General features: G+C 45.6%; 1 protein-coding gene across 2 annotated transcripts; it reads right to left on the reverse strand.

Moving 5' to 3' along the window:
• Positions 1–127: 127 nt before the first annotated feature.
• On the reverse strand, positions 128–14,445 carry GHRH (growth hormone releasing hormone). Of its 2 annotated transcripts, XM_003211954.4 has the most exons (7): positions 9,019–14,445; positions 6,438–6,537; positions 5,523–5,654; positions 4,789–4,893; positions 4,087–4,224; positions 3,615–3,711; positions 128–2,650 (listed from the first exon to the last, which is right to left on the reverse strand). In XM_003211954.4, exons 2-6 carry the CDS (start codon positions 6,515–6,517, stop codon positions 3,648–3,650), a joined length of 519 nt encoding a protein of 172 aa, XP_003212002.1. In that variant the 5' UTR covers positions 6,518–6,537; positions 9,019–14,445; the 3' UTR covers positions 128–2,650; positions 3,615–3,647. The 2 variants fall into 2 exon arrangements, with proteins under 2 accessions (XP_003212002.1, XP_031412381.1); XM_031556521.1 differs by lacking the exon at positions 9,019–14,445 and having other exon boundaries at positions 6,438–9,012.
• Between the last annotated feature and the right edge of the window lie 27 nt (positions 14,446–14,472).

Consider the following 14,472-nt stretch of genomic DNA (forward strand, 5'->3'; position numbering starts at 1 on the left):
TCAGTAATTTTGTATCGTCATCAAATTAATGATCTGGGAAGTAGGAGATGAGGATGTTGGGGAATGGAGCAGATTTCTGGAGAGTTCTCCTGATGAACAATTTCCACATGGAAAACTTAGCAGTTGCTCCTGGTCCCTCCCCTGCATCCATGTGTTGGCTCCCGTTTGTCCCATGTCAGACGGGTTTCTTTAAAGGCCTTTTGGCAGAGGAACTTCATGAAACGTCTTGGAAATCCAAGAAAATTATATCAGCCAGCAAATATGCGGCTGAGGGGCACGGGGCCAATTCCTCCACAGCACCTCACATGTGTGAGACACGGCTCTGCTTTCTGACAGCCGTGTTGCCTCTTTCCCTCTGCAGTCGTTCACGCTTAGCTCACCATGTCTGCTCTTTCTCATACCAGTTCCTGCCGTTTTGTTCTTGGTGAACTCGGCACTGAAGATGGCTCAGATTTAATGAACTCTCCTGCACTCCTTCAAAAGACTGATCTCATGCTGGATTTAAGTCTTCTGGGAGTAATGGAATTGTAACCAAGAAATAGTTAAGCTACTATTTGTGGTAATACAGTCTGGGATTCCTTTTCGCCCTGTTGAGTTCCTTGGAGCCTCGTTTTGTTTTGTTTTTACTACACATCTATCAGCTTTGTGTCATATCTTGTTCTTCTGCTGCTGCTCCCAGTAGGACAGAGATCCCAGTACTTGACTCTTAGGAGATCTCTGGCACGTTCTCGAAGAAAAGAACCAATGCAAAAAGAAAACCATGTGGTTCTACTGCGATGCATTTCCTGAACTCTGCTTGTTGCTATTGTGTTTTTTTTTTCTACTTTTTTGTTAGGAAAGGATGCTTTTATTCTTCTGGCCTTTTATTCATCAGACACTTTGTTTTGTTTCAAACATTTAATCTGCCAGAGTTTGAGCATTTGTTTCCTCATTTTGACAGCAACTGAACTTTCAAATTAGCCTTTTTTTATGACACTTGTAATTTTTATTTTTTTTTTTTTTTGTCACCTTGTTTATTTTCTACTATAGGAATCCGCTGCTTTGGATGAGGTTTTTTTGGTTTTTTTTTTCTTCCACATTCCTTTCCTTGGACGGAGTTGTAATGGCTTCAGGCATGTTGGCTGGTGTGACTGAACAGCCTTACAAGCACTCATTGAACCAGGACTTCAGGTTGTTCATTCTGTTGCAGGTCATTCTTCAGCTGCACTGTGAAGCAGAAGGATGTCGTGTCTCACCGTGACAGTTCCCTGTCTCTGTAAGGGTTACAGATGACCCATTAGAGCACTTGCTGCTGTCACAGCTTCACTGATGTACAACATCCCCTTGTTCCTTTCCAACCTGCTGGGCAGTTGGTACTTTTTTTATAGTGCTAGAATTGGAATCTGAACAGAGAGAATGTGATCTGTAGGGGTTTGGTGCAAGTAGGAGCTCATTTTCACGTATGCTGGAGCCTACTATACTAGAACGTGATCACTTCAGGGAAAAGGAGATGATATGTATACTGCAGATGAGCACGGAATTGTTCTGGTGCAAGGAGGATGCTTTAAGAGGCCCCAGTGTGTTTATGTGTAGGTGTATTTCCAGCCTGGTCCTGAGTGGTTGGCACTGGTCCTTTGTGAGCACAGCTCTGAGTTGTATTCTGTGCTCCCGCCAGCTCTCCTTGAGTGCTGTGTTCCGTTGTGTGCCCACAATCAAAAGGTTAGTGTCTCAACAGACAAAGAGTCATCTTGACCTGCTGTTGAACAGGTTTATTTAGAACAACTTTTATTCCCTGCTAATGATGGGAGTGCAGACCCCATCCTGACATTATTTACATTTCAGAAGACATAAATATTACACAAACAGTAGAAGGGTGACAGGGAAGGAAGTCGCTGTGTGAGAGATTGCTGTCCTAATAACTTGTAAGTGATAGTGCAAACATTTACTGCTGTAACCCTACAGCCATGGTGGACTTCAGAGCCACTGCACGGCACGTTGAATTAAAACAGTGTCAGCCCAATCTGATGCACAGAGATCTTAACTCTTGCAGAGCAAAGCTGTAGCTTTGGTTTAAACACCTTGAGGCTGATCAGCGACTGCTTATAACGAGCTTTGTATATTCAATTTTGCTGCCAGAGCTCTATCCAGGAGCAAACAGCCCACAGCAGTGTTTGTGATGGGTGGCAAACGTGTGGATTCATGTCTGACCTCACCCTGTGCTGAACTGTGGGTGGTTGTGCCATCAGCATCTGTTTAGAGGAGGCTGTAAGCAGTTCACTGAATTGCCCAGAGGTGCTTTTTGTGGCCTTGTGTGTATTAATTGTGCCCTCTAGCAGAGTGATGATTTGGCAGAAATTTTGCTGCGCTTCATGATCTGAAAACTTTAATTAGTAATTAATGTCTCCAGGATTACAAGTGCACTGGTTATTCTAGCAGCCTGAGGTTAAACCACAGAGGTTTGGTGGTTTTTTTCTGATTCACTACACAAACCAGTGTTTAGAGAGGGGAATTAAATAGTAAAGACAAGTAAATGAAGTAGTGCATCAGAACTGCATTCCTTTCAGCAGATTTGAGGAGTGTATGCATCAGTCTTCAGCTGGTCACCTCCAGGAATGTCTTCATTGCTGTGAATGGCTTACTGTACAGTTAGATCCACGAGCTCTGAATCGTTCTGGACAGAAGCAGGAGGTAAAGAGAATTAAGGAAAAGCTATTGGTGAGCACGTGCAGACTTTTTTTCCCCCCTTTTTTGAGTATTTTTTTGGCTCATCTTACTTATGGGAAGAACCCCCAGCACAGGTTTAAGCAAGATGCCAAAACGTCACGCTTTCCAGTGTATCCATGGGCATCATTTCTTTCGTACCGTTCTGGTCTTTCCCTGCTGCCCACAGCCCCTTTCTGCATAATATTCACACAAGTCTCTTCACACTGCTTCATATATGCTGACTATGGTTAGGCAGACTTAATTTCTGAGACAGAGGAATAAGATGGGATTGCTGCATAAAGGAAAACACATTTGTGTGAACAAAGGTGGTAGCAGCAATGGCCTATCTGGGGACACTCAGTCCCACGGGGCTGTCAAGGTTTAGAGCATATTTCTAGTTTCAGATGACTAATTTTAGGACTGGGGAGTACATAACATTGTGAGGCTTCATTTCCCATTCAGTGCACCGAGGGGGAAAACCTGAAATGTTCTGGGCATCTAAAGGTAGGTTCTGCTCCCCGGCAGAATTTTGTTTGCTTCTACCCTGCACTTGATACTCAGTGCCTCAGCTTTATGAGGTTGCTTACGGCTGCTGTGAGCCTGTTCCCAGCTGCATCAGTGGGCACTGGAATTCTGCTGGGTTTGCTGATAGATCTGCAGTAAGAGCTGTGCCTGTGGGTTAGTGCTGGAGCAGTCAGACCAGGTGTTATTCTGGGGAAACATGTGCCTAGGTCTTCACAGCACTCGTGGCATCTGTTCAGACTAATGGGTATTGATATTTAACAAAGCTCACTGGGAGTTTTTTCCCCTGAAATTGCAACAAACGCTCTGTCCTGTGCGAACAGCAGCGGCAGCTGACTTTGCCAAGGCAGAACCATCCAGCCATGTGTTGGGTGCTGTGCTTACAGAATTGCCCAGGGGATGGTACTCACCAGAGCAGGGGGAGACGAAAAAGGGAAAAATATTTACATGAACTTAGCCAGGGTGCTGGGAAACCCCACTAACCGACTGTTGGTCACATCCTGAGGCCTGTGAAAGAACAGAGTAGGATGAATCATGCCTTAACTGGGATCAAGATTATTTTTATTTTTTTTTTACCCCCTGGTATTTGGCTGAACTCTGGATGTGAGGAGGCAGTGTGAGGAGGTGCTGCTGAGCTTTAGATGTAAGGAAGCAGCACAGGGAGGTGCTAGTGCTGCAGGCTGGCCAGAACTGTGCCTTACCTGCACCCCACCTGCCCAGGAGTGGGCTTGTGCATACAGGTAGGAGATTTATTCTTTCCCTGGATGTATCTGAAAGAGCACCTAGTCCAGTAGCTTCACTTCTGCTTCATGTTTACCAGACAGCAAAAAGGGCCTTGTCTCATCCCTGCAGCGAGCAGATAACAAGATGGCTCCCACCTACCTTTGATGCTGCAGCATGGCTCCCAAGAAGTCCCTCAGAACCATCTGCTGGTGGTAACGGCTGTCCATCAGGATGCTGTCTGACTGGCGCCTTGTCAGGAGCTCGTGCACCCCTTCTCCTGGACTGCTCTCACTGTTTCTGTCGTGCGAAGATGAGAAACAGATCTGTGTGAGAGGTGCTTTCAGTCCGTTGCTCAGATGGTGGCTCTGTGTGAGCAGCATGGCAGAGAGCCTGCTGGGCCTGGGGCTGTTCTGTTCTCCCTGAGAGAGCACAGCTGCATTTGCCCAGAGCTGGCTTGCATCTGCCTAGTTGGGCTTATCTATCTAAGCAAAGCTACCCTAGTGCTGATATGCAGTTTTCTGTGTTCAAACAGGCCTGGAATAACAGCATAACAATAGGTGTTTCCTTCCAGTGAATGATGGTTGCAGTTGTCAGTCTGCAAAGGCTGCTGCATGTTGCTCATGCGGTAGAGCTCTCAGTTGATGTGACACTGATAGGCTTGGAGGGAAGGATTAATTAGGCTGCTTGGTAATCATTGCGATTAGAGGCATCTTAGAAGTGGGGATGCAGGGTGTCCTTTTGGGTGCAGAGCAGCAGGAAAGATTGCTTCTGTTGCAGTAGAAGGCAGCTATTTCTGCTACATGCATAAAATGTAATCAGCAAAGCACTGTCCCCAAGGACAGCAGACCCCCCATGCCTTACCTGAGTCGCTTGCCAATGATGGTCTGTAAGAATTTGCGAGCAGAAATCTGCCCCAGGAATTTGCGGTAGTTGTCGGTGAATATGGCATCAGCGTGGCGCTGCATCCTGGGGGGAAGACAGGAACAGCTGTGCTCAGCGAGCCCATGGTCAGCCTGGGTGCTTCACATGTCTTAATACACCAGAGGTAACTGCTGAGATCAGTGACAGGTGAATACACTGAATATTGAACTGAGTTAGTGTTGGAGGGTAAAAAGATATGGGACAGTTTGGCCCTGACAGGATGGCAAAGCAAAATAAATCTTTTGATCAATATTTGTACTGGAACAACTAAGAAGTGCCAGCAAAGCAACGATGACATCAAGGAACGATGGGAAGAGGAAGAACCAGACTGGGAGAGGGCTGAGCTGGGAGTGGGAAGTTCCTGTGCTCTACAGCAGCACTGTTATTTTTTGGGACACCCCTGTCCCAGACACAGGGTGAGCCTTGGGCAGCTCTCCAGCCTGTGCCTGGATACAGGCTACAGAAAATCCATGGGTTAGGGAAGCATAAACCATATGCAGGGTCTTCAGTGCAGCAAGGATGAATTGTTTTTTAAGACGACCAACCATCCCTTGTCTCCTGGCAGGAGTGGAAAGGAGAAGCTCTGCTAGCCATGCTGTGGGTTTCCAGAGCTTGCTGAAAGACAGTGCTCCCTCTAGAAGTGCTGCAGCGGAGCTGAGAGGTGAGGTACAAACCTTTTCTCAGTGGGGTCTGTTAACAAACCCTCCTCTTCCTGTTCCTCTGCTGAGGGACTATAGCTCTGCAGCAGGCTGTGGTCCAGGAGATGGAAGTTCACAGACTTGCCAGTAACAGGTCCTGGGCTGTACCTTCAAGAAAAACCCAAAGTGTGCTATGAAATATGCTCAAATGCCAGTCAGGGATTGGTCATCTTGAGCATTACTCTGCATTCTGCTTTTTCTTTCTTTCTCCTTTTTCTTACCCTACCTTTTCAGTAATGTTAGTTTTGTACATCGCTCTCCCCATTCAGAAACTGCCCTGAGGCAGTGAAAAGGCAATTGGTGAAGCTTCCCCAAATACATTTTCCCCTCTCTGAGCTTCCAGCAATGTCTAGCAATTGTGGCATGGTTGTGCCACGGCTTTAGCACAAGTCTAAAGCATTTTCTATGAGACATTACAAATCTACTTTACGGAGCCCTATGCCCAGTTTTGTACATCCATCAATTTGTAATGGTAGGAAGTAATAGTAACTTTTCTCAGTTGGTAAGGAGATACTTGAGATATTAATTAGCAGCTGTTGAGTTCCCATACTGAATCTAATTTCAGTGCAGGTAGCTTTCAGGCACAAATTTCAGTCAGTGATGGAGCTGGTGGTGCTGGCTGCTCTGGAGATGGCTAGATTTCCCTTTATAGGACAGAACGTTCAATGCCAAAACCAACTGCTGGGCTGAAATATTCCACATTAAATGTCTGCCTTCTTGGAAAACCACCCGTAAACTAGCAGCATTCCCAAAAAATGAAGCCAGAGTAAAGACATGCTCACCAATAGTTTTCAGAAGGTCTGGCAAACTTAATTTGACATGTGCTCATTTTGCACAAGGTCAGAGGTGAGGCAGAGAGTTACAGTATGGGTGAAACATTCAACATCTTACCTGAGAGCTGGGTAGAGAGGAAAGGAGATGGAGCTTGCAACTAAATGCAGGAACAGGAACAGGGTGGCCTTATCCAGCATCTTCCACCCTTTGCAGTCACCTGAAACATGGAGCAGTGAGTCAGTGGCACAAGTTGCCCGGAGCAGCCTCCCAACCAGCCCACATCACTGCACAACAACCTCCATCGTGCTCCCCACGACCTCTCCTGCCCAGCTATGCCCAGAGGAGCCCCCTCTCCACCAATAAGAGACACCCGTGCAGCTCTCAGAACTTAGCTGAAAGCAGGATGGACTGCACCATCAGTGTGTGCTGGAGACAAACACTGCAGTGTCTTGCATCCTGAGGCTGGCTGTGCGTCCAGCATCCCCGATGGATGACTCAAAGCAAAGAATCGCCCGGGGTTGCACACCACCAGCAGGTGAACTCAATGCTTTTGTTACTGGAAGCAAGAGACGGTGGGAGAATATTTCATAACATCATTCCTCGGTTTTGATCAAAAGCAATTGATCTTTAGCTCAAAAAAGATTCTTTAAGAAAGCAGAATGTGGATGGAGATCTTTAAAACATAAAGTTTCCTTGTTCAGCTGTGTTATTTTACACAAGAAAAGAGCAGAAAGATGTTTGATCTCCATAAAAGAGAAAAGTTCATTTTTTTAGGGGGGAAGAGAAGAAACTTCCAAATGTTTAACAATACTGTATTGCAACAAGAGCCATTTCCAAATGGAAAGGGTTTGATTGGGCTTCTAATTTCCCCAGTAAACCTTCCAAGCAGTGGATTTTATGGATGGTGCTGGCAGGAGGCAGCTCTGATGGAAAATGTCAGCAGTGAGCACTGCTTCGTTGCACAGGTACAGCTGCCCACGCTCACCTGAGTGCAAACTGAATAGCATGGGGAGGTTTCTCTAAGCACTGGTGTGGGGTGTGTGTGTGCAAGTGAGCACGCTGCCCAGAGCATGGAATTGTAACAGGACGAGGGGCAGTGAGCTGAGTGGCAACCAGTGGGCACAGTGGTACACTATGAGTTGTGGTTCCTTAGTGCAACCCTTCCTCATTCTGGACCCTGTTCAGCAGTGCCAACAGCCCTGATTTGAGCAGAGCTGGGTGCAGGAGGAAACCCTTCCTCCAAACGTGCTCTAAGGAGGGCTTCACCCTTGGATGGTCAAGGAATGCCCAGAAGCAGCAAAAAAAGGTGACTGAAAGACACAGGACTCCTGGTCTGGATTTCTATTATTTTTTATCTTTTATTTGAGCTTGGAAAAGCATGTCGCTCTCATGCCTCTCTCCCTTAAATAGCTCAAAGACAAATTCCAGATCAGACTTACTGATTACACTATATGTGTTGGAGGGTACAAGGAGACCATGGCACCAGCATCTAAAGAACATGCCAACCAGGAGACATATACAGTTCCAAGAAAAGCCACTATGTGAGCTGAGAAGTGAAATATCGATGTAAGTGAGAAGAAGGTCTCACACAATGTTGTCCGCTTCCCTTTTTTCTTTCTAGGATGCAGCCTTGATTGCCTGTGCTGGATTTTCTTCCAGAGCCACTTTTTGTCCCTTTGAGATTCTTTCTTCTTTCTCTGCTTTTTGTGTGATTATTTTGTTTTGTTTTGCCTTTCTTCCCATCTTGCTTTGCCTTTTCTCCCCTTGCTGCCATCAGCCTCTCATCCCTTCAGCTTTTTTGGGTATGTCTGTCTCCTCTGGGAAGGAGCCTAAAGCCTTTCAGCCTCTCCTCACAAGTGCCTGCTGTTTCAGAAAAGAGGATTTAAGCATCACCCTGCACATGGGCAGATGACAGCTTTGCAAAGCTGTGACACCTTCATATTCTCCCGAGGTGAGAATTTTGCCTTTCTTTTCTGTTCTGGCAGCATGTGGATAAAAATGATGAATAAATTCCGCTTTAAGGCGAAGAGCTTTTAGCACCATTCCAACAGATAAAGCACCGTAGCTCCATTCCATCCTGTGCAGCGTTAACACAGCAACGTTTGTGAGAATGATGTTGGGAGAGATTGATAACTGTGACTCCCAAAATCTTACCTGATCGGTCTCAAAAATACCACTGCAGAGATGAAATGGAGCTTCTATTGCGCCTGCTGCTTTGTGAAGTTCAGACTTTTATACCAGGATTTCTGCTTTTCTAACACTATATTTTATTTGAAGTGGCTCACTGCCTCACAGCTGGCTCTGTGTTACTGGAACACGCTGTTGCATTCCTGCTCACACTTCATTTGGGCACAAACACAACTTTGCTGATCGGTGAGTAAGAATGGCATTCATTTTTCAAAAGGAATTTGCACGGATATAGCAAAAGAACAAATCTCTGCTTCATTTAGTGACTGCTCGGCAGTTTTACAAGGCTCCCCTATATTATTACTGTACTGCTTTGCACTTATCCAATAGTTCAGTTACTGTTTCCTTCTCTAACTTCATACAAAAGAATCCCATACGATACAAAGGGTATTACATCCAGCAAAGCTAATTAGCAATGCGAGCTTAGATTGCATTTCAGTGTAGTTTAATTGCCTCTGATTTCCAAATAGGAATTATCTTGGTGAGCCCACATGCAGAGACCCGTACTTACCGTTCCCTCAAAACGAGCCCTTCCTGGATCAGCTCCTGCTCAGATGTGTCTGCAACAGGGGAACGACTTCTCCTCTGTCTGTGAGCGCTGCGGAGCCGTCCCCTGCACCAACCCAGAACCCCACTGAGCAGGGAGCACACAGACCTGCCCCCAGCTGTCCTCTGCCTGCCGGGGAGGTGCGCTCCTCCTCTTATACCTGTGCTCCCCGGGAGTCCTGTGGGCTTCTGCGCGTCACAGCATCAATTATCCTCATGGGTTTCAAAGGCTGTGTTTAGCATCCTCTTTTTTGTGTGTGTGCAGGGAGGGGGTATGACTATGGTTTAGGGTTATTTGCGTGTTTTCTTTTTATCATTCGGAGAGGGAAAAGCAAATAACAACAATGATAATCTGGCAGAGTAATTGACAGATTTGCTTAGTAAAGTAAACTTATCTTTCCCTTTGCAATTGCATTTCTTCCTCCTACCCAACGATAAAAGAAAGTTAACCATTAATAGTTCCTCAGGCTGCCTGCTCAGGGGGGTTAACTCTTTGATATTTTCTTTTTCTTTGATTATCAGTGTTTTCCTCCTCCTCCTTTGTCGCTCACATCTGCTAGCACCAGCGGGGCAGTTCATGCTTCAGTCCCTCACAAACACAGCAGCTTCACATCAGGCTCACGGCGGCTGGGAAGCCCTGCTCTGCTTGTGTGCTCTGCCAAAAGGCAGATGTCTTCCCTGGAGGGTTGCATGCTGGCAGTTGCTGTCATTGCTGGAGCAAGGAGTGAAACCCCCCATTAAAAAGGACACATAGCTGGGACACTGGGAAGGCTGGGACCATTCAGAAGAGGTAAAAAGCATGAGTTCTGCCTGTTTTCAGTGCTGACTGTACAATGCCCAGAACTGATAGAGACCCAGACCTTCCCCTCTTGGGGTTGCACACCTTGGTGCTGGGTGGAAGTGTCAGCAGTGAGTGACTCATCTCTGCCTACTGCAGGACGCCATCACCTTGCACTCAGCACAGCTGCTGCTGGCAGAGGCCAAGTGCAGGGAAGAGCAATGCAGCTGGAGTGTGCAGGAGATCCAAGTGGTCAGTGTTGGTCCAACTCCACTGCCCCTTTGTTTCTTGCAAAGCAATTGGCATTGTCACTGAGGCTTGCTTCTTAGTGGAGCAGTGACTGGAAGGTCTTGGTAAGCAGTAACCCAGTGAGCAGCGAGGTGTGAGTGAGCTCAGAATGCCAAATCTACAAAGGATTAAACAACAGTCACTCTGTACCTAGACCGTAACCTCCAGTCTCGACATGCCCTGGGGGCTCGCATTCCCTCTGGTGTAAATCAGTGCCAGGCAACTTCCCTAAGAGATCAAGAAGGGTTGAAAGGAGCAAAGCAGGAGCTGGAGTTGGCCCTCAAGTAAGCAGCTGACCAGAGAACTTCCGATACAATTCAAAAACAAAACAGCTCCATGAAGAGAAGTGAGAACTGCTGCTTCCCTTACAGCTGTGAGAAGTGGTATCAGCCCGCCCATGGGGAGAGGGTCTGCTGTAAGATCAGGCAGACAGATGTGCATCATCCTTACTCTGGACACTGGAGAAAGGTATTCTTGGATAGCACAGAGCAGGGTTTTCCAAAACTGCTGTACTGATGCACACTCCTGTGCCCTGTTTCTGCAACTGGAAAAGGATTTTTGTCTGTATTTTTGAAACAATCTGTTCATGTTCTCTGATGTGTGAGGCCAGGTGCACCAATTTTTCAGCGTGGCTTATTTTTCTTCCACTGTCTTGGTGCTACGCTGGCTGCACAGATGAATCAGACCACACTGTTAAACCAGTTGAGAGCCAGTGCTGTTCCAAGATATTATCCTATAGATTGTTTTTGAGCTAATTCTCGATCTGCCCGGCCCACTGCCTTACACAGAGCTGCTGTAAGATACAGGGCAATATCTCTCAGTTCAAAGGGAATCAGTCGATAATTGATTTCTTTATAGCTGCCTGCTGCCCAGCTTGGATTATGAGGGCTATAATCTACATTTATATCTTAAGTGAGCTGCTGTCAAAGAAGGCTATGTAAAAATCTCTGTGGTGGTAGGGGTTTCCCTGTTCTGCTTGGACTGGGCTTCTGTCATGCACAGCTGGACCCAAGAAGGCCTCACAACAAAAAGCTCTTTGTGACCAGGTCAACTGTGGGAGGCAGCAGAAATTTCTAAAAGCCCTCCAGGCTCTATTGGGTAAAAACAGCTTAGGAGTTCCCCAATAGTATGAACAGAGCAGCTGTTCTGTCCCCAGGATTTCCTGTCTTGGTTTTATTATATATTATTTTCCTGCTTTGGTGCCTTCCCACAGTGGATAGCTGCCTTTTCTTCCTAACCCTACATTGGTGTAGAGCAACAGAGTCTATGGCCATGTACAGGCCACCACAGGTATCTTTTGCTGGATTTTGGAGTCATATCTGTGTAGATGTGACCATCCTGGGTGAGGCACAGGACAGGTAGTTATATTTCACTGCTGGTCCTTTGCTGATGAAGGACACAATGTTAGGATCCTGCAGCAATTTCCCAGATATTGATTTCCTCATAGCTTTACCTCCTCCAGACTCCATGCCGTGCTTTAAAAAAATCACCCATCTGTTCCAAGTGCGTAGCACACAGCTCCAGATAAGCTGAGCAGCGTGTGAAGTGGTCCTACTCACCTTGGGAGGCTGAACTTAATGACAGTAAGAAGTAACCCATCAAATGACAAGAAAGAAATCATCCCCAGTTCTTAACTGTCAAAAATGTTTCTGCACTTCTCCAAAATGTCACGGGCAGTGGCTGCTGCCTCCCCATTGCTCTTAGAGCCACACAGAACTGTTTCCTATGGTCTTCTTTCACTCAAGAAGTGTGGTGGTGATGAGTTTATCACAAGTGCCCTAACATTACATTAGATGCAACAGACCGAAAAGACTGAGTTATAGTTTTGGTCTAACTTTGTCACCTTATGGGTAGCATGGTACATCTTTTAGTTCAAATGTCTTATCCCACATGGTAGACCTAAGGCATCTTAGATCTAATTAAGGTGACCATCAGTCATTTAATACACTGTCCATTATCCACGCATAAACGGTACTTTTTGTTCCAAAGTTCTTTGGAAAAATGCGATAATTTCTGAGGCAAGAAAACAAACAAAATGAGATGAAAAAGACCAGGTTTGATCAGACTTACAGTTACTTCAAAAGGAAGAAATGGAGAACCCAAAATTGTAAGACTTGCCATTAGAAAATTATGCAAGTCTTGGTTTCTCCGTCTTGGAAAGATAAAATGTTGAGATGTGGATCTTCAGAGCCTCCAAAGCCGACCCTTTGAACACCAATAGATTTCCTGGGGAGAATTTTCCCTTGAGGAATTCAAATTGGTAGGAACCTGAATACAAACAATTATCAAAATTATCTCCTGAAAAAGGTCCTTCTGGGTGAGATCACAGATTAGACTATGAAAATGAGTCTGAAGCAAGGGATCAGATAAAAATAGAGAAAATAAATCCCTAATTCAAAATGTACAAGAATGTGCTATTAGAAAGGACTGTCTCAGAGAGTTAAAAGCCTGCTTGAAAAGCCTACTTAATCTTCAAACATCACCGTATCACCGAGACTACAATGGAACAAATGGCATCAGCCTGCAGGATACGTATCTGTCAGGAGGCCTGATGTGCTCTGTGGGTGCAAACCATTTATAGAGCCGGCACCTGTCTGGCTCTGTTTATCTCCTCCAAGAGCAGCAGGAGCATTGCAGCACTGCCCAAGTGAACTGCCAAGACTTTCAGCCAGATGTCAGTATGTTACAGACAGCTGAGAGTTATTGGCTCCTGAACTTCGAGCTCTAAATACAAGCTCCTTCCTCTTCCTCACTGGTAAACAGAGCTCAGATGTCAGCAGTGACTGCATCTTTGGTTTTCCACCTTCATTTCAGTTTGGAAAGGAGCCTCACCTGGAAGGTTACACAGGACAGTACAGCTAAAGTCAAGGAACAAGGAGAGCTGGCCTTAATTCTACCCCGGTCCCTGGTTCATGGTGTCCAGGTGCACTGAGGTCCCTCAGCTGCTGATGCCTCTCCTGAGGACCCTGTGTTCCAAACAAAGATTTGAAAGCTTCTGCTGAAAAAAAACAGGGTTTGAGTAAGATGTGTTACTGGTATCAAAAAAGTAAAATAGTTTACAGAGTGGGAGTGAGGAAGGATTTGTTTCCAGTAAGGACTGAAAAAACAAACAAACAAACAAAAAAACAGAAGTAATTAGACTCATCTTTTCTTGCATGAATAATAATCTACAGCCTGAGGATGAAAAGATATCGGTGCACAAGTTTATGGTGTGTGTGCAGTGTATGGACTTGCTGCTGAGACTTGTAGGGAATACTGCAATGCAAACCACAGAAGAAAGTTAGAAAAAAAAAAAGAGCTGATGATGATTTGAATTCAGAGGAAGACTTCACATCTGAGCTCTGTCTGCTTAGAATTATGTGCTGACACAATTGCCATTTCTGCTTGTTGAATCAGTGTTAGCTTTGAAACCCACTCAGATCTCAGAGGCTTTGGAAAGCAATTCAACCAGCCTACACCTTCAAATAGCTGTCCTTTTTATCATCTCAAAATCAGTGCAAATGCATGGCTTGGTGTGGTGCAGGTGAAAGGCGTGCAGCTGGAGTGGACTGATGGCACCACCTGCTTGCAGTTCAAAGGCGGCATCTCTTGCACAGATCCTGGCATTGCTGCCAGGTTAGATGATCTGCGGGAGGCTGGTGGTGGGGGGATTGGGTAGGAGCTGTGTAAAAGCTGAAAATTTCAGCTGTTTATTTCTTCTTAAAATAGGTACTGCCATTTTTGCAGGTGCAGAGGAGGAGAAAGGAAGAGCTTTAACCTGGAACGTGTACAGTTTGCAGTCTAAATGTGTACTTTCCCCTTGGCCTTCAAACCACGAGGAGGTGTAAGTGGACAGTGGCACTACCCAGTTCAGGGTACTGGGAGTACTGGAAGTGATTTAACCTGGCCGCACTAACCAAACTGATAGGATCTCCCTTGCCATTCACTTTCTCCTCTTGCACCTCTATCCTCTGTGCATTCGTGTCCTCAGTGGGCTGTGTTAGTATGGTGACAGGATTTATTGCCTTTCCTGAGCTCTGGGTTGACCCATTCGTCATCTTGTGTACAGAAAGCACTGCTAATTATTTACCTAGAATAATTATGCCACAGGAAATGCTTAGTGAAGTGTCTTAGTCCTCTATAACTCACGAGCATACAGATTCTCCAGTAGGCTGTAGAATTTTATAAATTCAACACAAACAAAAAAAATGATTAAAGGCTTGAAATGCAAACGATCAAACCTTGAAAATTGATTCAGTTAACACCCATAGCACTCAAGTGCTTGGTAAGAGTGCAGAAAATTCTCTTAATATAAATGTTACACCTTATTAACAAAAGAAAGGAAAAAGAAAAGAAAGAAAGAAAGGAAAGGAA

The sequence above is a fragment of the Meleagris gallopavo genome, chromosome 22, assembly GCF_000146605.3.
Source record: "Meleagris gallopavo isolate NT-WF06-2002-E0010 breed Aviagen turkey brand Nicholas breeding stock chromosome 22, Turkey_5.1, whole genome shotgun sequence".
Classification (NCBI taxonomy): domain Eukaryota; kingdom Metazoa; phylum Chordata; class Aves; order Galliformes; family Phasianidae; genus Meleagris; species Meleagris gallopavo.

Bases quoted from the DNA above. Each gene is read 5' to 3' on its own strand.
- GHRH (XM_003211954.4), bottom strand. From the start codon at position 6,517: ATGCTGGATAAGGCCACCCTGTTCCTGTTCCTGCATTTAGTTGCAAGC. The intron at 5,655-6,437 runs GTAAGATGTTGA...TTTTTCTTGAAG, and splicing joins CCTCTCTACCCAGCTCTCAG to GTACAGCCCAGGACCTGTTA. The intron at 4,894-5,522 runs GTTTGTACCTCA...TCTTCCCCCCAG, and splicing joins ACAGACCCCACTGAGAAAAG to GATGCAGCGCCACGCTGATG.